This window comes from Entelurus aequoreus, linkage group LG18 (genome assembly GCF_033978785.1).
Source record: "Entelurus aequoreus isolate RoL-2023_Sb linkage group LG18, RoL_Eaeq_v1.1, whole genome shotgun sequence".
Taxonomy (NCBI): Eukaryota; Metazoa; Chordata; class Actinopteri; order Syngnathiformes; family Syngnathidae; genus Entelurus; species Entelurus aequoreus.
The window spans coordinates 34,088,531-34,114,109 of NC_084748.1; the positions used below are offsets into that span (position 1 = coordinate 34,088,531).

Consider the following 25,579-nt stretch of genomic DNA (forward strand, 5'->3'; position numbering starts at 1 on the left):
ATTGCCCCCTGGGCCTCGTTGTTCAGCGCCCTTATCTCTTTGTGCTTTAATTGGCTTATCTAGCTTTGTCCTTTTATGTACCATTGCTGCGTTTCCCTCCCTGTGTAAGGCTTTTATTCAGAGGTTCAATCTGACAGGAAGCTGCATTTATAGTAATTAGGGCTGTCAAATAATAAGAACAAATCATCAGATAAATGCCATGGAATGCAACGATACGTGTTCAAATTTGGGTCAATAGCGCTTATGGATAGGGATGGAAATGGAAAATCAGTTTTCCCAGTGTATCGATTCCTTGGAATTTTTTCAAACGATTCCTATGGCTGTGAATGACCTCATAATGTAACATGCGTAGTGACGTCACACAGCAACATGGCATTTAAACATGCTTAGGCAGAGGGAACACGGGGAGACGAGACACACAACTCGTGACGCGGGAACTGAGGTCTGCTGTTGGAAGGCGACAAGGAGGACACGAGACAAGTAAAACACGGCGGGGAGAAGAAACATAGAGAGAGTATGCATACAGCTTGATTATGAGTCCTTACTGTACAAAACAGGAAAGGAAGGGGTAATGCAAGCAGCCCCAGTAGACACAATACGTGATTATTCAGAATGGAAATGTGCTGACACTCGTGATTTCGCCCGGTCTCTGTTTTGTCTGCATTGAGGTACTCGATGTCCGTCCCTGACTGTCAGCAGGGAGGGTCTGGAAACAAACTGCTGACACCAGACAACTCGCAAAGCAAGATTACAAGTTGTGTGCCTTTGCACAGATAGAAAAGTACAACTTCAGCACAATTGATAATAACTATAGCAACGGCCTTTAAGCATAAGAGTTGTGTGATAACTTACAGTATACATAATTATTCTAACATTTACACACCTGCAAATCAGATGGAAAATTAAAGGGAACCTTGTTTGGGGGTATCCATAACACGGTGATAGGGAGAAGTTTTTATTTACACTGTGAGTCGGGTGTGTCTTGACCTTCGCCGAACCCCTGAGACCGACTCACCGAACCCCTAGGTTTCGATCGAACACAGGTTAAGAACCACTGTCATAAAGTCTGCAGTGAGCGGTAAGCGGTGACATAGTGGGGGGAAAACAAGTGAACGTTGTGATGCGTTTTTGATATGAATGCGCTGCGTATGCTTAAAATGACCAAAATATGTAAATATTACATGTTATTATAAATGTGCCTGTTATGTACATTACATATATACTTACATCATGTATATAAAATTCAATGGAGTTTTTATATGTTGTTTAAGGGCTAATTTAGGCAGAATAGAGCGACTCCAATAGGCTCCATTGTAAGCGGACTTTGCTTTTATTTAATATTTAGAATGCAAATATAATATAAAAACATGTGTTCTTGTCTTACATAAGGATTGTGAATAGTAGGCAAAATTCCACCAAAAAAGTGCAGCTCCCCTTCAAACCCACTTCTAAACCTTTATTTACTAGTTTCGTCTCTAAATAGATAGATACCGTATTTTTCGGACTATATGTCGCCGTTTTTTTTTATAGTTTGGCCGGGGGTGCGACTTATACTCAGGAGCGACTTATGTGTGAAATTATTAACACTTTACCGTAAAATATCAAATTATATTATTTAGCTCATTCACCTAAGAGACTAGACGTATAAGATTTCATCGGATTTAGCGATTAGGAGTGACAGATTGTTTGGTAAACGTAAATGGGTTATACTTGTATAGCGCTTTTCTACCTTTTTAAGGAACTCAAAGTGCTTTGACACTATTTCCACATTCACCCATTCACACACTGATGGCGGGAGCTGCCATGCAAGTCGCTAACCAGGACCCATCAGGAGCAAGGATGAAGTGTCTTGCTCAAGGACACAACGGACGTGACTAGGATGGTAGAAGGTGGGGATTGAACCAGTAACCCTCAGATTGCTGGCACGGCCACTCTACCAACTGCGCCACGTCATCCCCACGTATAGCATGTTCTATATGTTATAGTTATTTGAATGACTCTTACCTTAATATGTTACGTTAACATACCAGGCACGTTCTCAGTTGGTTATTTATGCATCATATAACGTACACTTATTCAGCCTGTTGTTCACTATTCTTTATTTATTTTAAATTGCCTTTCAAATGTCTATTCTTGGTGTTGAGTTTTATCAAATACATTTCCCCCAAAAATGCGACTTATACTCCAGTGCGATTTATATATGTTTTTTTCCTTCTTTATTATGCATTTTCGGCCGGTGCGACTTATACTCCGGAGCGACTTATACTCCGAAAAATACGGTAGATAGATAGTACTTTATTGATTCCTTCAGGAGAGTTCCCTCAGGAAAATTAAAAATAGTGATATAATTCCAATCTCACTGCTAAATATTAGTACTATGAGAATAATAAGGATAGGAATAATAAGAGGCTGTGCTTAAAAATGTGAGTGCTAACGCTATATAACGTTCCTGTGAAAGGCTTTCTTTGACAGCACCGATTGTTGTTGTCCAGTTTATTGCATTTGCTCTTGGCATCGAGTCAAGCAACGTTGCACTTTATTGCATTACTGCACATGCCTACACAAGCAAACACAATCCGATCGTATGGTTTGGAACGATTCGTTACCATGATGCATTTGGGAACATGAAATCAATGAGGATTAAAGCCATCTGCTGATTTAACAGTGCACAGAAACACTAACACTGTAGTGCCCACTAAAATCAAGTCATTAAAAAAGGAGGCAAGGTGCACTGCAGCAGAAATGGACATGAGTGATAATGTGATCTTCACTTTGCATGATGTGCAACCATGCATGTACTTTGGGGGTGGGGGTGGGGGTGGGTGGTACACAGCTACAATCACTACGCAGACAACTTACTGAGCACATCACATCTTGTGAACGAGAAGTTCTCCCATCTAGCAGAGAAAGTGGCAGCGCAGGTCCTTTCTATTTCACGCTCCAACCAAGTGTCTGCCAATTTGCATCACTCTAGCACTTTTACATCTGTCGGGATGTTAAAATAGTGGGAAGAGAGCAAAGATGCAGAAGCACGAGAGGGGATTGAGATAAAAGGAGGAGAAGGCTTCTACAAGACACGAGCAAAAGTGCACAAAAAAAAACAACTTGAAGTGAAGTTGTTGTAAAGCATGCAAATCTGCTATGCATTAACATCAAATTACGGTACTATTACCCTAAATAGGAAACATCCACCACTTCTAAGCATTTATTGGTCATCCCGCAAGCAAACTCTCATCAGCTTTTCAGATTCAGCACATCAGGCATCATTTAAAACAGACCTGGGCATTCTGCGGCCCGCGGGCCGCATCCGGCCCCTTGTGCGTCCCTGTCCGGCCCGCGTGAGGCCAATTATAAATTACAAAATACATTTAAAAAAGTATCTATGTCGAGTGTGCAATACAACGGTGCTGCTTTTGTTTTGAAAATCGTTATTTGTATTACTTCCGTGTGGACGTATGCGTGTGCGTGATTGTGAGTGAATGTGAACAGCTGCAATCACAAATTACAAAATAAAGTTGAAAAAACATCTATGTCGTGCGCGCAATACAACTGTGCTGCTTTTATTTTGAAAAGTATTATTTATGGGCGTATGTCCGTGTGTAACCTGCGAGTGAAGGTGCACATGCAGCGACAAGTGATGCACGGTTTACACCCGAGACGCTAAAAAGAGAAAAGTTGATGACGAATGGTGTGTTTTCAACAAGACATGGACTGCCAAGCAACGTTCCCTCTAAGCTGCGTGCCTGCGCAATTGCGTCAAGCGTCCGCTGCGCACAGCAAATATATGCTGCGCACCAAATCAAATCCCATCTGAATTCTAAACAAAATAAACATATTTATTCTATTTAATTTTGCAAAGCAACTTTGAGTGACAGTGACAACAAGCGGCCCTAACGGTGTTAGTCAACACCATTCAATTGAACACCGTTCAATTATTGTAACGTCTATCGAGATGCTTCGAAGACAGGAATTTTATCGATCATTTTATTGAGCAAAACTGTTTATATTCGGACATAACCACACCAAAAACATGAGTAAAACACTTCTATCTCGAAAAACTAGTCATTTTCTGCCGTACAAACCAGGCCAAAACCAACTTGTCATCTGTCACCAACACGCATACCACTAAACCACTGGTGCGTTTATGGCCACACAAAAAGTCGGACAACTCAAACACCACACAAAGTTACACTATGACTCCTCAGTCATACTTGTGCTTATTTTACTGTCATTTATTATTAATGTTAATTTATTTATATTAGTCATGGAATGCTGTTACACACACTATGTTGAAGTATTACTATTATTATTAATTATTATTATTATTATTATTATTTATCTTACGGTATACATCAAAAATAATATTGAGCAAAATTTAATTGAAATATTGTCGATGTGGCCCTCCAGCAGTGCTCGGGTTGCTCATGCGGCCCCCGGTAAAAATTAATTGCCCACCCCTGATTTAAAAGAACGGTAACACTTTGGTATGGGGAACACATATTCACCATTAATTAGTTGCTTTTTAACATGCAAACTAGTAACATATTGGCTCTTAATTAGTCATTATTAAGTACTTATTAATGCCTTATTCTGCATGGCCTTATTATACAAACAGTAAGCCATTAACTAAGAGTCTTCCTTCAATAACATCAGAATTGTTGCTTATTAGTAACCCTAACCCTAACCTTTATATGTTCCCCCAGTGTAAAAATAACTCTAAGTTAAGTATTGTTATTTTAATAAGCAACTAATTAATGGTAAATATGTTCCCCATACTAAAGTGTTACCAAAAGAACATGCAAATGTCACTTTTGGACTGCGGTGCTTTTTCTAGTTAAGTTTCTGTATCACTGCACAGTGCTTTTGTAATTTGAAAATCCACCACTCGCCAAACTGGTTTCCAATCACCAATATAAACTGCATGCATGCGTGTGCACCTTGCGTTAAAGTTTAAAGTGTGCTTCCTTTTGCTGCGTGTCTGCAGGTTGCAACCAGCCAACCTCATGGAGATGATCCAGGCGATTGCTCAGAATGTCTCAAACATGGCAATCAGGGTGGAGCAGATACTGCAAAACAGCATCATGCAAGGCAAAGGTACAGTCGTCGTAATGACATCAATTATGCAATATCATACCTGTGCAGTGAAAGCTGGGCTACAATAATGATTTTGTAAATCAACAGAAAATGCATTACTCTTATTGTTTATAGGGTTTATACCTAAAAACATGATGCTGTACCAGTGTTGTCCCGATACCAATATTTTGGTACCGGTACCGAAATTATTTCGATACGTTTCAATACTTTTCTACATAAAGGGGACCACAAAAAATTGCATTATTGGCTTTATTTGAACAAAAAATCTTAGGGTGCATTAAACATATGTTTCTTATAGCAAGTTTGTCCTTAAATAAAATAGTGAACATACAAGATAACTTATCTTTTATTAGTAAGTAAACAAAAAAGGCTCCTAATTTAGCTGCTGACGTATGCAGTAACATATTGTGTCATTTATCATTCTATTATTTTGTCAAAATTATTAAGGACAAGTGGTAGAAAATGAATAATTAATCTACTTGTTCATTTACTGTTAATATCTGCTTACTTTCTCTTTTAACATGTTCTTACTACACTTCTGTTAAAATGTAATCATTTATTCTTCTATTGTTTGGATACTTTACATTAGTTTTGGATGATACCACAAAAAAACGACTTGGGGTATCGTTACATTTCAGAGGCGGTATAGTACCGAATATGATTCATTAGTATTGCGGTACTATACTAATACCGGTATACCATACAACCCTATGCTGTACATAAATGCATATTGTATTCATAAACACATTTCTAGTTAGGCTTTTTGAGTGTTTTTTTGAGTACAATTGCTACACATTTGACCCATACTTAACCTCGTGTTTGTTTCAGTAAATGGAAAAAACCCTGGGGGAATCGTCTCAATTTCATTAGGCAAATGTAAACAGAATGAAAAGGGAGCGAGAGAACTTGGCGCAGAAGATATAAAAAAAGGGAAACGCAAGCAGCATTGGTTGCATTAACAGACAGGCCATTTATTCTCTCTCGTACTTCTTTGCTCCACATCGGCAGCAGACAGGCCGTTAACTAAGTCAATGGAGCAATTAATGCGGTGTGCGCCCCAAGTAAGCAGACGCACTCGGCGGCGTGACCCGAGGATGCTTAGCAGGGGTAGCCGTGCTCTGTAAAGTCGAGTGAGCAGTGTGCACTGTGAGTTTTCCTTGCCATGTTCATCGGTGATGTCATCAACATGACATGGGTTGAACGTCCACAACTGAGCGAGGTACGCTCTAATCTGGAGTCTCGTAGTGCAATCATGTTGTGGAATTTGATTGAGGAGGTGTTAAATGAGCCGATAAGGAGTATCATGTTGATTCATTGCTGTATGGATCATTAAGCTCAATCTATCCATATTACAATTTGGACCTCAGAGCCTTTGGATTAATAGAGCCACAAGGATTGCATGTAAAGTAGATTCAATAGCGTGTTAAACATCCAGACATACAGGTACAACAAAGGTACTCACCAAATACTTGGTTTCTTAGTAATTGACATTTAGGTGGCCCTCTAGATTTATGAACTTTAACATATTTTCCAGCGCACCTGTATTTAAGCCGCACCCACCGAATTTTAAAGGAAAGAAATATTTTTACATTTATTAGCCGCACCCGACCATAAGCCACAGATTTATACCGGTACGAGAGAGAGAGATTTTGTAAATGTAAATTTACATACCTCAATTGTTTCCAAACGGACACAAAACAAAAGTCATTGCATGGACCCACTAGCTCTCCAATCAGCTAAGCAGACTCAATACTCCATGGTGACGTTTTGGAGAAATTAGGAAACTGAAAGAATCCAAAAATAATGCCATTGTAAGTTAATAATAACACAGACATTTGTAAATGTGTTAGCATATTCCCTAATGCTAACGACGCTAGTATAGGCGTAATATGATCAAGCTTACTTGTTCTTGTCAAAAGTCTAGCAGCCTCATTTTGTACCAATGCGATGAATGCGGGCTCCTGTGGACGAGGGAAGACTACGGAAAACAATTAATGCATTTGGACTGGAAAAGCGGACTATCAGTTATTGCAGACCTGGGCATTGTACGGCCCGCGGGCCGCATCCGGCCCTTTGCGCATCCCTGTCCGGCCCGCGTGAGGCCAATCATAAATTACAAAATAAATTTCAAAAAGTATCTATGTCGAGTGTGCAATACAACGGTGCTGCTTTTGTTTTGAAACGCGTTATTTGTACAACTTCCGTGTGGAAGTATGCGCGTGTGCGATTGTGAGTGAATTGAACGGCGCAATTACAAATTACAAAATAAAGTTTAAAAAACATCTATGTCGTGCGCGCAATACAACTGTGCTGCTTTTATTTTGAAATGTGTTATTTATGCCGTATGTCCGGGGGGAACCTGTGAGTGAAGGTGCATAGAGACAAGTGATGAGACGCTAAAAAAAGAAAAGTTGATGAGGAATGGCGTGTTTCCAACAAGACATGGACTGCCAAGTATTTCTTTACATAAATTAATGGTAAAGCCGTGTGCTTAATGTGTGGTACACAGGTTGCTGTGTTTAAATATCATTTTAATCGCCACTACACGAAGAAACACGAGGGAAAATACCGGAATGTGTCTGATGAAGCGCGCGCAAGGGAGGCTGATGCGTTGATGGTAAAACTGCAAACCCAACAAGGACTTTGTGCCATATTTCACACCCCCAAAGATGCAGCCGTCAGGACAAGTTTCGTCATTTCTCACAAAAGCGCCAGAAAAAGTAAGGCGTTTTCTGACGGAGAGTTTATTAAGGAGTGCTTATTGGACTTTGTTGCGCTGATAATGCCCGGAGACATGGACTGTTTTTCGCTAACTTTGGATGAGAGCTCTGATGCACTCAATTAAAGAGACAACCACAGGTAATGACTTGTTCACAGAGGTAAATGGGTGTTGGGACAAGCTGGCAGGTGTGACAATCCAATCCACTTTATTTATATAGCACATTTAAACAACAAAATGTTTCCAAAGTGCTGCACAACAATATTAAAAACAATATTCAAATATTATCCTTAGCTCCACCAATGACTGAATAAAAAGAAAAAACAATTACATATAAAACCAATATAAAAAACAATATAAAATAAATATGATTAAAAACTATTTTTAACAACAGATGGTTGTCCAAATCTGATGGGGAAAAATGTTGGATAATGCAGGATAAAGTGACCATCAAAAGCAATCTGCTTTTGTATAAAGTTAAGTTAGGTTAAATTAAATTATTATTATTATTATCATCGTTATTATTTATCTTACGGTATATCAAAAATAATATTGAGCAAAATGTAATTGAAATATTGTCGTGTGGCCCTCCAGCAGTGCTCGGGTTGCTTATGCGGCCCCCGGTGAAAATTAATTGCCCACCCCTGAGTTATTGTCTGCGATGTATGTCAAGCGATTACTCAACGTCTAGTTTTGTACTCCATAACTATTGTGAAGCCAAGAAATGGTTGTGGCCATCAAGTACGACCGCCAATTTCAGCCTCCAAGCACAGGCAGGATTGCAAGAAGGGACAATGAAGGTGAAGGTAAGAGAGTGAGAAGTGTCCTAACCAGATATTTGGATCCCTAGATTTATTGTTGTAAAGTGTTCTTTATCACATTGTTTACTTTCACACGTCCATGAAAGATATGATTCATGTATGATGGCTCAGGTGTGATTCACTACAATAGTCTAACAGCTGCTGATGGTGAGGCAAGCAAGGTTTACTGTTAAATCTAATGTGGCAATAGACTACTTTGAAACATAGGGTAAGGATACACTTCCAGGTCAGAGGTGACTATGACGTAATATATATGCGCGTCTGCCATTTTCCGCGCATGCATACTAGGCCGCGTTGCGCCGGCGGACGGTGGGGGAGGGCGTCTTAAACGATGGCATTGTGTGTGTGGACAGGGATAAGGTTAGATGGGATATACCCTGTATAACCTTAGCCGGCTTAGTGTAGAAGCAGCCTTACTTCCGACCACACTTACATGGTCCTTCATTTGCAATCTGGAAACACCTCCACAAACGAACATTGTGCTGACAAATGCAGAAAATGGGTTGTAAAAGGGACTGTTTAGCAAAAATGTATGCAAAATGTATCTAGACCACAACAAAGTGTTTTAATTTAGATCAGAATCATCATAGGCTCCCTGAGAAAACTCCCACAAAGTAGCGCTGAGCACTGTAGCTTACGACCACACTTACATGGTCCTTTATGTAATTGCGTACTGTGACACATTAAGATTTCAGGTCTTGCAATTTGCACTCTGTCAATATATACTTTTGATAGAGATGGACTCAAGGTTTTAAAATGAAATCTGAAGCAAAGGTTTTTCCATAAGCACCCCTAATCTGACAAACTACTGTATCTATTGCTCGGCTATTGCTCAAGGTCTGTCACTTGTCTTTTCAACAGTGCGAGATGGGACATCCACCCAGTGCGATATTCCCAAAGACCCCCGCTACCCAGAATGTCCTGGAAAAGTGGATGTGAGTGGCTTTTTTACTTGGGGATTTTGACAATTAAGAGGGTGACTAATTTCCCGGGATAAACTCTTTTGTTCATCGTTGTATTTGTTTTGTTTTTAACTAGGGATATAAAGCAATTAGAATATTTGCAACCAAGATAATTGTGGGTCTTATCTGGCAGACCTTTTGTAGCTGCCTTTTTATGGTCTTTGTAATCCAAAGGATCCTGGAAGCTTTTTAATCATCTCAACCAGCAGGTGAACCCAAACAGGAGCCATCTGGTGATGGTGAAACTGTCAGTCATGCTTGCCTCCTGCACATGCTCTTAGCTTAGCTGTCATTAGCTCAAAAAAATAATGACAAAACAAGACCGGTTCACTCTTAAAACCGTGCTTTTTCTTCACAGACGTCCACCCACACGTCATCAGGTATTCCGTTTACTGTATGGGGATTTCAGGCTTTGATGTGCTTAAATAATAAATCAATGTTTTAGCTGCACCATTTGCTAAAAGCATATTGTTGATGACATATTGTGTCACAGCTCATTGTATCTCAAATAGAGTATTTCTTGCTCTGAAAGCAGTAAATTAGATCCTAATTTTAAAAAAAAGAAGTATTTTGACAGTGGAAGTCATTAAAGGATTAGGAACCTAATTTGACTCCCGCTTTGAAATATTGCTATTAATTCAATGGTATCTTGAGTTAATGTCACACATATGTTCCTCTAGTGGATGCGAGCACGCTGGACCTCCGACCCTTGCTACGCCTTCTATGGCGTTGATGGTTCCGACTGCTCATTCCTCATCTATTTGAGTGAAGTGGAGTGGTTCTGCCCCCCAGTGACCTGGAGGGACCACAGCAACCAGCCGACGCAGCATGTTGACCAGGCAAAGGAACCCAAGAGACCGGTAAGTTAGAGTATATGTAATCATGTATGCATTTTGCACAGCTGTGTAGGCAAATTAAAGCATTGTTTCTTCGCCATAGCCGTGTAGAGACAGAGTATGGCGTATTAAACCAGGGCCGCCATCTTTGCTCCCAATGATGTGCATGGCTGTGCCCGTAAGCATGTAATTGCAGTCGTTCTGATGTTAGTTTTCCTGACCAAATCTGCCGAAATATTACTTCCTAAATATAGTTCTAAACCTACTCCAACTCATAAACTTACAATAAAACATGCTTTTATTGCATTAAAGTATAATTTAGGGGAAATTTAGTGGCTGTATTTAATGTACTCTGCCACTACAGTCATGCAGTGTTAAGTCACCAGCTGGCTCTCTAACACGCTCCGGCCAGCACAATATACGTCAAAAAATACACAACGACCAAAAATAAATGTATTACCTAAGAGTGCAACAATACACAACATTCACGGTTCGGTTCGTTTCAATATTTTAGTGTCACGGTTCGCTATTTTACTGCGGCTTCCTCCCATCTCCAAAGACATGCACCTGGGGATAGGATGATTGGCAACACTAAATTGGCCCTAGTGTGTGAATGTGAGTGTGAATGTTGTCTGTCTATCTGTGTTGGCCCTGCGATGAGGTGGCGACTTGTCCAGGGTGTACCCCGCCTGAATGCAGCTGGGATAGGCTCCAGCACCCCCCGCGACGCCGAACGGGACAAGCGGTAGAAAATGGATGGATGGATGGGTTCGATATTTTTTCGATACAAACGGAGAAATTTCCATGCCTGTTTTAGTTTATTAAAATGATCAACATTTTTGTTTCAACTCAAAAGTACAGTTTTGAAATTATATTAAATGTATCTGGTGCAGCTATACCTGCCCCGGTTCCTGCTGTGCATACATAATATAAAATAAAAACAGCACCTTGTAAAAAAAAATTATTAAAAATTAAAATAAATAAATGCACCTGATGATACATCACCCATCTTCTGTGGTGCATTATCAGCAGCAGAGTAACAGCGGGTGTCTATAATTGGGCTTTTGTCTTGTTGTACAAAGCAGGAACTACGGTATCGGTGAAATAGGTTCGTGAAGGAATCTTGCAACGGGGCTCAAATCTCTGCAGAAAACCCGACATTTTCCACAACAGAATAGTGTCGCATGTCGACAGCAATAAAAGTAGCAATCGCCCAATCGATTTCTTTTGCCCTCTTTGAATGTGCTAATGACTCTCTAAAAGCCCCGGGTAAAGTTTGTAGCCTGTGCTTTGTCGCTCCGTATTTTTGTTTGGTTCCACCTGTTTTCGCATTGGGGTGATGTCAGCGTGAATGTGTTGTCATGTTTGTTGTATTTCCACTGTTGTAGTTTATCATTGTGCGACACTTGCGACATACTGTTGTATTTTTGTCCACGACACGCTTGCCATGAGGGTCATACTTAACACGAAAACCAAAGTAGTTCCACGCGCCAGATCTGAATGATGGTGGTGAAGGATCTTCGATTTCAGGTACATTTGAGGCATTAGCCATGTTGCAATGAGCTATAGAAGTTACATGCGAAGCCTTCTGTCTCAGCAGCTTGTTTTGGTCTGAATGAATGTGGGTGGTGGCGCTTGAGCGCAAATCCACTGGTCTTTCAGCACAGAGCGTATCGTCAGAAGTTGATAAACCAAACCGAGACCATTGTATTGAACGGTTCAATACGGATATGTTTATTGTTGCACCTCTAGTATTACCCTCTGTGGAAGTCGCTTCCTAGACACGGCACAGGAGCCAAGCGTGCAGGTTTAACAAGTTATTAATGATCAATTGTTTTACAAAAGTTTTCTCTCCAGCAGGACGCGACTTTCCAGCCACGTCCGTATCCTCTCTCCCTCTCTGCTCCTGGCCGCTTACTGTTAAAGACAACAGATGATTAGATTAACACGTACCACCTGTGAAATTTAATCACCTGCCAGCTGTGCCTCGCTGTCAGCACTGCCACGCCGCCGTCTGATGGTGCTCTGTCCTCAGCACCATGGACAGTGGCGGTGACCTTTGCTCCTGCAGGCAGCGCTGACAACATCTCCCCCCACACCCTCACTTTGCCAAAATCCTCATCAGGTGTGAACCAACAACTAGACTTGTGAATCACAAAACAAACGAACAGGCACTCTGCGAGTGTAAAAAAAAATCAGTGTCTATGTATTTAAAAGTTATTTGGCTGACTCACAGATAAATGTATAACTTATAATATCAATCAATCAATCAATCAATGTTTATTTATACAGCCCTAAATCACAAGTGTCTCAAAGGGCTGTACAAGCCACAACGACATCCTCGGTACAGAGCCCACATACGGGCAAGGAAAACTCACCCCAGTGGTACGTCAATGTGAATGACTATGAGAAACCTTGGAGAGGACCGCATATGTGGGTAACCCCCCCCCCCCTCTAGGGGAGACCGAAAGCAATGGATGTCGAGTGGGTCTGACATAATATTGTGAAAGTCCAACACATCAGCGAAAGTCCAGTCCATAGTGGGGCCAGCAGGAACCATCCCGAGTGGAGACGGGTCAGCAGCGTAGAGATGTCTCCATCTGATGGACAGGCTAGCGGTCCATCCCGGGTTGGGAGCAGAGTAGAAAATAAAAGAAAAGAAACGGCAGATCAACTGGTCTAAAAAGGGAGTCTATTTAAAGGCTAGAGTATACAAATGAGTTTTAAGATGAGACTTAAATGCTTCTACTGAGGTAGCATCTCTAACTTTTACCGGGAGGGCATTCCATAGTATTGGAGCCCGAATAGAAAACGCTCTATAGCCCGCAGACTTTTTTTGGGCTCTGGGAATCACTAATAAGCCGGAGTTCTTTGAACGCAGATTTCTTGCCGGGACATATGGCACAATACAATCGTCAAGATAGGCAGGAGCTTGACCGTGTAGTATTTTATACGTAAGTAGTAAAACCTTAAAGTCGCATCTTAGGTGCACAGGAAGCCAGTGCAAGTGAGCCAGTATAGGCGTAATATGATCAAACTTTCTTGTTTTTCTCAAAAGTCTAGCAGCCGCATTTTGTAATAGGGATTCCAATGAAGTTTGTTCTCACATTCCCAAGAAGAGCCATGTCTCAGCGGGGAGCAGCGTTTAAGCTCCCACCTGCTAAAACTTCCCTTGGCAAAATTAGATAACCCCCCAAAACTGAAATCAACCTCTGTGTTCACGAACCACTCGCGTAGAGAGAACGGTGTCACTACAGCAGCTCCTTTCAGTTCTCCATTCCGCAGCCACGTGCAGCTTATAGTCCAGTAGTCAAAAATCTTGTATTTACAATCGTAACAATAGGTCTTCAGAGGATTCAGGTAAACCGGTTCTTTGTCAGTCCGTCGGCTTTGTTTTCCCCCAAGCAGCACACCACACGGCATGTTTACGCAGCAAAAAAACTCTTCAAATAAAAGGCATGTCTAGTAAGAAAGTGCAGTACTGCATAGGGCCAGCATCTAAGTTGGTAGCAATCATGGCGCGCTGAGGTCACATAAGTGCCTTTTGACCAATCAGTGAGGAGATTGCCTGAAACCGGGTTGGCAAAACTCTTTATACACGGCTCTGCCTTTGTTGGGCTGCCAAAAAAATATCTGTTTCTCAGCTTTGGGCCGTATTGGCGGCAGTGGTACTCGTTTGTAAATACACTTTTTCACCACTTGTGGCAGTAAACAAACAGAATAAGTCTGGAGCTAATGTCATAGAGAAATTTCTTAAGCGCCAAAAATATGACTAAAGTCGTGAGGCTGTATTTTCATTTACACTTATATTTCATGTGCAGTTTATTTAGGAAACATTGTGTAGCATGGTATTGTTTTTTTTTTTAGCACTGCATAATTATAGATGTACATTTATGTTTAACCTGTTTTTCAGTTTTATGAGAAGGGTGGCATCAGGTCAATGCATACGCCAGTGCAAAGATGAGTGACTGAGATAAGTCCGCATTGCTGCGGTAGTTAAGACCCCCAAGATGCGAAGACAGGTAGAAAAAGTATTTCTCAAAAATACCCAAATGTAGTGCAGCAGGAAAGTGCTCAAAAAGCATAGGGAAGGCAATGCAGGTACAAAGCAAACACAGTAATTGTCAAGCAAATCATAACAAATACAAACCGTTGACCATTAACAACGATCCAGACCTGACTGAAAAAGGGAGGCTGGCATATAAAGAAGCCTGATTGGCAACCCAGAACCGGTGTGGCCAGATTGCCAATCAGCGACCGGTGAGGGAGACAGCGCTTAGGCCAGAGGAGTGGTGGAGCCAAACAGGAAGTGGAACCACACTAAGAGCACTGGAAAGGAAGTAAACCGAGAAATAAGGTAATACAAAAATAAGTCAGGGTGCGTAAAAGGTCATGACAGTGCCTCGTGTGCTTGTTGGCAAAATCCTTCAAAAAACACCACCACAAGACTTTAGATACTGTTATAGTTTAAGCGAATAAATTAAGTTAAAGTTAAAGTACCCATGATTGTCACACACACACTAGGTGTGGCGAAATTATTCTCTGCATTTGACCCATCACCCTTGATCACCCCCTGGGAGGTGAGGAGAGCAGTGAACAGCAGCAGTGGCCGCGCCCGGGAATCATTTTTGGTGATTTAACCCCCATTTCCAATGACGTGCATAATTTAGCTTATGCAAGCATGTCATTTACTGCAATTTAATTGCGATAAATCTAATTTCAAGTTCAAATAATGTAATTAAAAAAAAAACGTTCATCATTTGCCTGTACTAATCAAAGTACAACAATGTTCAAGAAGTGGAGCACATTTAAAACACTCTCTTAACAGTCCTGTTTAGAGCAATTTTTTTTCGGTGGACTGGTCTGTGTAATGCTAATGAAACTTAAAACTCTCTCTACTGCAGTAGCAGTCAGACAAGATGTTTGGAACCTTTAAGGTGGGTGAGAAAGAATTGGAGCCCCAACCAACTTACAGTGATTAACGAAAGAATCCACTTTGCTCGATGTCGCTCAAGTGTGATGCATCCAAAAATACTGCAGCTCTGCTTAATTTGTGGTTTGGACATAGGGATCCTGTTCATATTAGAACTGATGCGATACCAGTTCCCGGTTACAGGGGTACTTTTGTGTGTTTATATGTGGTGATAAATGAGACATGGTTTAACAATAAAATCTGTGCATAGAAATTACTTTAGCACTGAGCTAATATCGATAACTGCGCTGCCCATATTTTGCTTTGTCTATACGTCAGTTTTATTTGCCCAAGTTATCTATTGGCATAAAGTTGAAAGTGCCAGTCTTGTCTTTTGTTGAGCCCTTCAAAGTGTTTGCCTGCAAGTATTGTACTTATTACACACAAGCTGTTTTATTGCAACGTGCATTTAGTTGTACAGTGGGACCTAGACCGCGACCCTATCACGGACAAGCGGTAGAAAATGGATGGATGGAATAACAAAGCCAAAACAACAACAACTAGCTAAACTGTCATTTTTGGCCACCCTGGCGACATGCACACATACTGTCACTAGCCCTGTGGTGCACTCAGTTGGAAATCACAACTCCTTAACTTTAACACAGAGGTCGTTATGATGATTAGGAATAGACAATTAAATCCACTTTACCTTGTCTGTTGATCTTCTTGGAGGGAGAGAGAGAGGAGGCACTGTCGACAACGCTGTGAATACTGCCAGAATCTTTCAAACCAGACATTGCTTGGCCATTGCTTTTTTTGGATTCATATTGAGCTAGGAAAAGGAAAAATTGCTGTAAAAAGGCTAAAAAAAACAAACCACTTAAAGCACACAAAGTAACACTTAGCACAGTAGCTAACGACAGCACTATTGTGCTGACTGAATGAGCAATGGAGCTGCGAGGCACACAAAAGGTGGATGAAACATTTGTACACATAGACAAAGTTCGTACACCAAAACATATTTTTATTTGGTCTGTGGTTCGTAAATCAAAATGTTTATACGACAAGGTGTTCGGAAATCGAGATTCCACTGTAGTTTAGATTTCCAAATTTGTAGGTGTTGAAATCGCTCTGCAAAACGGCTAGTGCCAAATAGTAGCATGTATATGGCATATCCCAGTGTTTTTCAACCTTTTTCGAGCAAAGGCACATTTTTTGCGTTGAAAAAATCCGGAGGCACACCACCAGCAGAAATTATTAAAAAACAAAACTCAGTTGACAGTGAAATTGTTGGATATGACTTTAAACCATAACCAAGCATGCATCACTATAGTAAGTGTCACCACCTGTCACATCACGCTGTGACCTATTTGGAGTTTTTTGCTGTTTTCCTGTGTGTAGTGTTTTAGTTCTTGTCTTGCGCTCCTATTTTGGTGGCTTTTTCTCTTTTTTCGGTATTTTCCTGTAGCAGTTTAATGTCTTCCGTTGAGCGATATTTCCCGCATCTACTTTGCTTTAGCAATCAAGAATATTTTGGTTGTTTTTATTCTTCTTTGTGCGAACATTGTTGATTGTCATGTCATGTTCGGATGTACATTGTGGACGCCGTCTTTGCTCCACACGCTGTAAGTCTTTGCTGTCGTCCAGCATTCGGTTTTTGTTTACTTTGTAGCCAGTTCAGTTTTAGTTGTGTTCTGCATAGCCTTCCCTAAGCTTCAATGCCTTTTCTTAGGGGCACTCACCTTTTGTTTATTTTTGGTTTAAGCATTAGACACCTTTTTACCTGCACACTGCCTCCCGCTGTTTCCGACATCTACAAAGCAATTAGCTACTGGCTGCCACCTACTGATATGGAAGAGTATTACATTGTTACTCTGCTGAGCTCTAGACAGCACCGACACTCAACAACAACTCATCATTTGCAGACTATAATTACTGGTTTGCAAAAAATATTTTTAACCCAAATAGGTGAAATTAGATAAGCTTCCATGGCACACCAGACTGTTTCTCATGGCACACAAGTGATTGGTTGAAAAACACTGGCATATCCAATGAGGAAAAGTGGAGCTTCTGAAGGGCTTTCTTTCAGGCGTGCTCTCTTGTTGGCACGAGAAATTGCAACATTACCCAGAGGCTGTCCGCTTTGAATAGGCCTGTTTGTCATCTCAGCTGAGACGTGACGACAAAAGTATCGAAACATGGTAACGTTAGATTTAACATGAATTTGTACCTAGTAGTACCCATGGAATTCACCCGGTACCTAATAAAAGTATCGAAGTTGCGGCACGTTTCTTTTTGTGTGATGTTAGTGGTTATGTGTAGTATCTTGGGAGAAAGGACAAAGGTGATTAATCACTCAGGGAGCTGTCAAGTCATTATTGTTGAAACTAAACGATTACATGACCGTCAGGCTGAAATCTGTTCAGCTTGATGAAAGACACATTTTACGACATACTTGAGCTGAATTTAAATTTAAAAAAATAGACCAAAGAGGCACCCCAGAGACCCATATATGTGTGTGTAAGCAATTAAAACATCAGTTTTCTAAAATATTCCATTTTTAATGATGACATACCCAACCCTAAATGGATATGAAATATGTTGGTAGTTGGTCAGGTAAATAGATTCTATAAATTGCATGAATTGTACCAAATTAAACATAAAGGCATCATATTCACTAGACTGTAGCAATGTAGTTTATCTTAGTTTTCTGTGCTGGCAGTTCAACACACTCATTTAATTATATGCTAGAAAGAATATAGCTACTGGCCCCATGACTGGATGATCTGTGGAAGCTGTTTGACTGTGAATTCCAATTAATTTATCGAGTAAGTGAAAACGTATGAGGTGTGTTGTGATGAAAGGGCTGGTATCATGAATAAAACATTTGACAATCTGTTGTTATTGATAATCTTGTCATCTGCCACTGGCCTTCTAAGGAAAAATGCCTCCCTTCCTTAGGTACTGTATATTGTGCAGTGTGAGCCACCTGCCCCCGTTCATTGTAGTACTTCACTTTCATCTGACCCTATTCAAAGTCTACTAATTAGACATGCCTGATCCATCCATCACCCACTCTATTTTGCCTCTTCGCTGACTCAGGGTTCGACCTTGTCATTTGCTACCAGCAAACTAGTTTCAACACATTATGTACAGTGGAGAGACTCATTCCTAATCGCTCAGGTGGTCAACAGCGCCTGCCAAGACCTGTTCGATATGAATTGTTGGAGTGTGTTTTAAAAGTATAGAGGTTGTTCATGGTGACTACAAATCTTGTGAACGCTCGTTCAGAGGAGGGTTGTGCGATATACACAATATACAACATACATTTTGCAGAATATAGAGGGTTTGATACTATTGTGATAATTAGAGATGTCCGATAATATCGGACTGCCGATATTATCGGCCGATAAATGCTTTAAAATGTAATATCGGAAATTATCGGTATCGGTTTCAAAAAGTAAAATGTATGACTTTTTAAAACGCCGCTGTACAGAGTGGTACACGGACGTAGGGAGAAGTACAGAGCATTTGCGTCTCTCAGTCATACTTGCCAACCCTCCCGATTTTCCCGGGAGACTCCTAAATTTCAGTGCCCCTCCCAAAAATCTCCCGGGGCAACCATTCTCCCGATTTCCACCCAGATAACAATATTGGGGGCGTGCCTTAAAGGCACTGCATTTGCGTGCCGGCCAAATCACATAATATCTACGGCTTTTTACACACACAAGTGAATGCAAGCATACTTGGTCAACAGCCATACAGGTCACACTGAGGGTGGCCGTATAAACAACTTCGACACGTTATAAATATGCGCCACACTGTGAACCCACACCAAACAAGAATGACAAACACATTTCGGGAGAACATCCGCACCGTAACACAACATAAACACAACAGAACAAATACCCAGAACCTCTTGCAGCACTAACTCTTCCGGGACGCTACAATATACACCCCCCGCTTACCCCATACTTGCCAACCTTGAGACCTCCAATATCGGGGGGTAGGGGGTGGGGGGGGGGGCTTGGGTGGGGGTGGTTGGGGGCGGGGGGCGTGGTTATTTACAGCTAGAATTCACCAACTCGAGTATTTCATATATATATATATATATATATTAAGGCTGAAACGACGCGTCGACATAGTCGACGTCATCGGTTATGTAAATACGTCGACGCCGTTTTTGTGCGTCGACGCGTCGCATAATTACGTCACACTACCGTCATGGCGGAGCGCAAAGCAGACTGTGCGAGCGAGGGGAAAAACGCACGCCAAAAGTCGTCAAAAGTGTGGGAGTATTTCAATACACAGCCTAATAATGTTGTTGTATGCACAGTGTCGAGCATAAATGGCCTATCATAGCAGCACAACGGCTATGAACGAACATTTGAAAAGAAAACCATCAACCATCAACTTGTCAATCGTCCGCGTTAGCATACGTTGTCATCATTACACAAAAACATGAATGTGTCATTTGTATCTGCTAGGGGTGTAACGTTATGTGTTTTGTATTGAACCGTTTCGGTACGGGGCTTTCGGTTCGGTACGGGGGTGTACCGAACGAGTTTCTAAGCTAAAGCTAACTTTAGCTGCTAAAGTCTTAACAAGCTGCTTTGCTCCTTCTGCGGCTGCCTCTGTCTCAGCACGCAGCATTGTCCCACCCATACAACCATCTGATTGGTACACACGCAGCATTGTCCCACCCATACAACCATCTGATTGGTACACACGCAGCATTGTCCCACCCACACAACCATCTGATTGGTACACACGCAGCATTATCAGCCAATCAGCAGTGTGTATTCAGAGCGCATGTAGTCAGCGCTTCAGCGTGGAGCAGATAGGTGTTTAGCAGGTGAGCATCAGGCAGCGGACTCTCCCCAAATGATAATAAACACCTCCCAGTCAACTACTAGTAACATCACTATGAGCCCGTTGACCTTCCAGAAACTTAAACTGCAGCTCAGCTCACTCGCAGTCCTGGCTTGAGATGAAGGCTAATTAGCTCTCAGTTCCAGCCACATCGACCCCTTCTGAGCGCCTATTTTCAGCTGCTGGGAATATTGTAAACAAGAAAAGAAGCAAAGCAAGTAGACATGCTAACCTTTCTTCATTACAACTGTTAGTCACTCACTGGAATGAGTAGAATTGGTTATTGTGTACTGTGTTGGACTGGATGTTTATTTTGCACATTTTAAAAGCAATACTTAATGTTTACAGTGCTCCAGAATATTTAGATTGGCACTTTTTTGTATTGATGTTTATCTTTATTTTTGCACATTTTAGCAAATAAGCAATACTTTCACTTTTGTTGAAATGTTTACACTTTTGTTACAGAATATTTCGTTTTGCACTTTTTTGTATTGGATGTTTATCTTTATTTTTGCACATTTTAAAGCAAAATAAGCAATACTTTTACTTTTGAAATGCTTATACTATTGCAGAATATTAAGATTTGCACTGGATGTTTACTTTTATATTTGCACATTAAAAAGCAAATAAGCTACTTTTAATTTTGTTAAATGTTAAAAGTTTTAAATGTTTACATTGTTACAGAATATTTTGTCATGTTGTTGTAAATGTTGACTGAGTGGCCACACTTTTTTTTTTTGTAAATAAAAGCCATGCCTTTTGAAAAAACTGGCCTACTTTTATTTTTTCATCTTCATTTTAAATAAAATAAAATAAAAAATAATCGGTAAAAGGAAAAATAATCTATAGATGAATCGAAAAAATAATCTATAGATTAACCGATTAATCGAAAAAATAATCTATAGATTAATCGATAGAAAAATAATCGTTAGCTGCAGCCTTAATATATATATATATATATATATATATATATATATATATATATATATATATATATATATATATATATATATATGTGTATATATATGTATATATATGTGTATATATATGTATATATATATATATATGTGTGTATATATGTGTATATATATATATATATATATATATATATATATATATATATATATATATATATATATATATATATATATATATGTGTATATATATATATGTATATGTATGAAATACTTGACTTTCAGTGAATTCCAGCTATATATATATATATATTTATTTTATTTATTTACATAAAAGAAATACTTGAATTTCAGTGTTCCGGTGGCTATCCATTAGATGGCAGTATTGTCCTGTTTAACTTCTCCGTTCATGATGAGTATATCATTTTGGCCACCGTGTTCAATGGAGAAGTCTGTTCTAAATATTTACAGGCAACATACACCTTCCCCTTCGAACGTCTCCTTGTTGTGTGCGCAGTTGTGCACTCTACTCTCTAAAAGCCCTAGATGTTATGACGTCATTGGGCAGGCAAGCTGTTTATATTGTGGGAAAGCGGACGTGAGAACAGGCTGTCCCCACTCAGTCTCAGGTCCGCATTGAGCTGGAGGGGGCGTGGCCTCCAGCTCCGGCTGAATACCGGGAGTTTGTCGGGAGAAAATCTCTGTCAGGAGGTTGTCGGGAGAGGCGCTGAATACCGGGATTCTCCCGCTAAAAACGGGAGGGTTGGCAAGTATGGCTTACCCCTACCACGCCCCCCTAACCCCGCCCATCTCAACCTCTTCATGCTCTCTCAGGGAGAGCATGTCCCAAATTCCAAGCTGCTGTTTTGAGGCATGTTAAAAAAAATAATGCACTTTGTGACTTCAATAATAAATATGGCAGTGCCATGTTGGCATTTTTTTCCATAACTTGAGTTGATTTATTTTGGAAAACCTTGTTACATTGTTTAATGCAACCAGCGGGGCATCACAACAATATTAGGCCTAATGTGTTAATTCCACGACTGTATATATCGGTATCGGTTGATATCGGAATCGGTAATTAAGAGTTGGGGAATATCGGATATCGGCAAAAAAGCCATTATCGGACATCTCTAGTGATAATGCATGTTGATGAGACACATTCTGCATCCTCAACACACTGTAGCATTCTCGCTAGCGGCTAATGTGCCTCCACTGTGCAGTTTCTAAATCACAAATCCTTGTCTCCATGGTGGCAAATAAATTAAGTTCTTACAAGTATCACTGGGGGATGAGAAATAGATAAACATTGTACACCACACACTGTCAAAGGATACAATAAGCCTGTGGTTCCCAACCCAGAAAACACTTGGCTCTCCAAGTACAACCATAACGACCAACATTAAAATACTGTAGCGCAGTTGGCCTAAGTATTCATTAAAAACAAGCAGAGGTTTTATTTGATAAGTATATTTAATATTTTTCACCACTATAACATTACACAGTTTAAACAGTAACACTGTGTTTGAATATAGCAAAATAAAGCACTGTACTTGAATCTAGTGATTCTTTGGCGTACCACTAGATGGAGCCCGCATACTACTAGTGCGGGGGTCAGCAACCCGCGGCTCTCGAGCCGCATGCTGCTCTTTAGCGCCGCCCTAGTGGCTCCCTGGAGCATTTATAAAAAAGGATTGAAAATGGAAAAAGATGAGGGGGAAAAATATTTTTTTGAGTTTTTGTATGGTTTTTGTTTGAGGACAAACATGAAACAAACCTTCCCAATTGTTAGAAAGCCCACTGTTTAATATGTTTAATATGACTATTTGATGACATCGTTTTGTCCTACTAATTTCGGCGGTTCTTGAACTCACCATAGTGTGGACTGTGACGCAACAGTTTGTTTACATGTAAAATCTTCCACTCCTTTGTCTCATTTTGTCCATCAAAAGTTTCATGCTGTGCGTGAATGCACAAAGGAGAGCTTTGTTGATGTTATTGACGTGTTGGAGCGCTAATCAGGCTATTTAGGCTTGCTGTATGTATATATTGCATCATTAGGCCTCATTTGTAGCTATATTTGAGCTAATTTAATACCCCTGTATCCTCTTTGTATATAATTTAGTTTTGCATGTCTCATGACATATTATCTGTATGTAATATTGGCTGCATTTCAGATAGTTTTTTGTGTGCCATGTTGTTCCAGACCACAGTAAACATTACCTAGCTTGCCAAAGATTGTAATAAATGTATTAAAAGAAGACAGCCTGCCGTTTCCTTTCACTAGGACACACACATCTATACCATTGGACATTAAAACCCAGTCATTTCCAGGAGTTATCTCACCTTCTGAGTAGCCTCTAAATTACTAATGGTTTCTAATGTTGTAAAAATGTGTAGAATAAATATTACATTTCAACATTTCTGTCAACGAAGATTTGCTTCAGCCTGTGACACATAGTCATTTTGATAGTAGGCTATTATAGCTAATATAGACACTTACGTCATGTGTTGCCTTCATTTTAAGACTTATAGACAGCTTTTCATTTTTTGCGGCTCCAGACAGATTTGTTTTTTGTATTTTTGGTCCAATATGGCTCTTTCAACGTTTTGGGTTGCCGACCCCTGTACTGGTGGTACACGTACCACAGTTTGAGAATCACTGCTTTAAATAATATCATTGTGTCTTTGAGGAGAATATGTGAAATTATAAGTAACCAACACGCAAATAGTGTGGTGCTTACTGACTACATATCGTTACCAGTCACAGTGGTCATTTACGTTGTCGATTACTGCAGTACATTCATGAATATTTGAAGTACTTGTAAATATGATGCATGTGCTCGACACACCAGTGGGTACTATTATTACAGTGGAAAAATTGAATGGCAAGTTGTTGAGTAGGTGTTGACAATCATGTTCTTCTACAGTATTTCCACAGTACTTTATCTCAATTCTCTACGCTATGTCCACTTGATCTCTATTCATCCACCTCTCTTCCTAGGCCGCCTTCCGCACAGACCTCTCCGTGTTACTCGACCAGATTGGCACAGGGAAGGAGTCTCTTAGCTTCATGAAGAAAAGAATCCGTCAGCTTGCAAAGCAGTGGGCCACAGCTGCCCAGCGCCTCGATTCTACGCTGGAGCACCGATGGAGGGACCAGAAGAAGGTACGAGGGAGGTTTGAATTGCAATTTGTCACTACATAACATCTTAATTTTGTAATCAAAGGGGACCTATGATTATTTTACCACTTCCTTGTGGTCTAGATCAGGGGTGTCAAACTCATTTTAGGTCGGGGGCCACATGGAGAAAAATCTACTCCCAAGTGAGCCGGACTGGTAAAATCACAGCACGATAACTTAAAGATAGAGACAACTTCAGATTGGTTTCTTTGTTTGAAAATAGAACAAGCACATTCTGAAAATGTACAAATCATAATGTTGTTGGGGTTTTTTTTACACTTACATGTTGCGGTTAATAGTATTCTATCTTTATTTGTCGGTATTTATACTTTCTGAATAAATTATTTGATAATGTTCATCAGTCAACTCATTGGTGTTGATTTTCAATCCATCAAGATAAAAAAATAATATCAAAATCAAATTCCAGGATGTTATTTATGTATGCTCATTTTCCTCGACTAACATCACATGTTTTTTTTGGGTTTTTTTTACATATTTAGCATAATGTACAAAGATAAAAAGGATTGATATTGTGACACCTAGTGGACACATTTAGAACAGCAGATTCTTTCATTGAAAAAAATTCTGCTCATTTTTATACTTAGCAAACTCATCCCGCGGGCCGGATAAAACCTGTTCGCGGACCTGATCCGGCCCCCGGGCCGTACGTTTGACACCCCTGGTCGAGATAATATGCATTGGATATGTGTCGGTGTCAATTTTGCTCCTCAGTCAATTTATAAGTCATGGATGCGAACCTAACGCTTTGACAATGTTTAACACGGGTATCCAACTTTTTTAAGTCAAAAAAGATTAAATTCATCTAAGGTCCCTTTTTAAAGCTGGTTTGCACTGAAATAAGAAAATTTAACATGACATGTCTAAACTGCCCAATAGGTGGTAAAATATTTGTGAATGGTTGTCGCAGTGTGTAAACATTGTGATTGACTGGTGACCTGCTCAGTGTCTCTACTGATAGATAGACACATAGTGGAGGGATTCGAAGGTCCCGTTACAAGCTCTGGAGCTAAGTACATACTCATAATCCGGGCTGGGTCTTTTCATCTCTGTGCGGTTTTTATGGCGCAGCAAGGCACAGAGGCGTACCATTCACGTCCTCAAATAAAATGGCTGAGTAAAAAGGCAGCCAAACAGGCACTAATATTAGGAAGACTTGTGGAATGTTTTGATAGTTTATTCCACCGAAGAGAATACCTGGCATCAAGGCGTTGATGTGTACAAATAAAGCTGCAAAGAAGTGACTT

General features: G+C 40.3%; 1 protein-coding gene across 1 annotated transcript in view; it reads left to right on the forward strand.

Moving 5' to 3' along the window:
- Positions 1-25,579, forward strand: part of LOC133634058 (alpha-1,6-mannosylglycoprotein 6-beta-N-acetylglucosaminyltransferase B-like) — a 274,128-nt gene that overhangs the window by 125,708 nt on the left and 122,841 nt on the right. Inside the window, 4 exon segments of the mRNA XM_062027016.1 lie at positions 4,985-5,094; positions 9,496-9,569; positions 10,277-10,456; positions 24,135-24,299. Coding sequence (XP_061883000.1) covers positions 4,985-5,094; positions 9,496-9,569; positions 10,277-10,456; positions 24,135-24,299 — 529 coding nt within the window.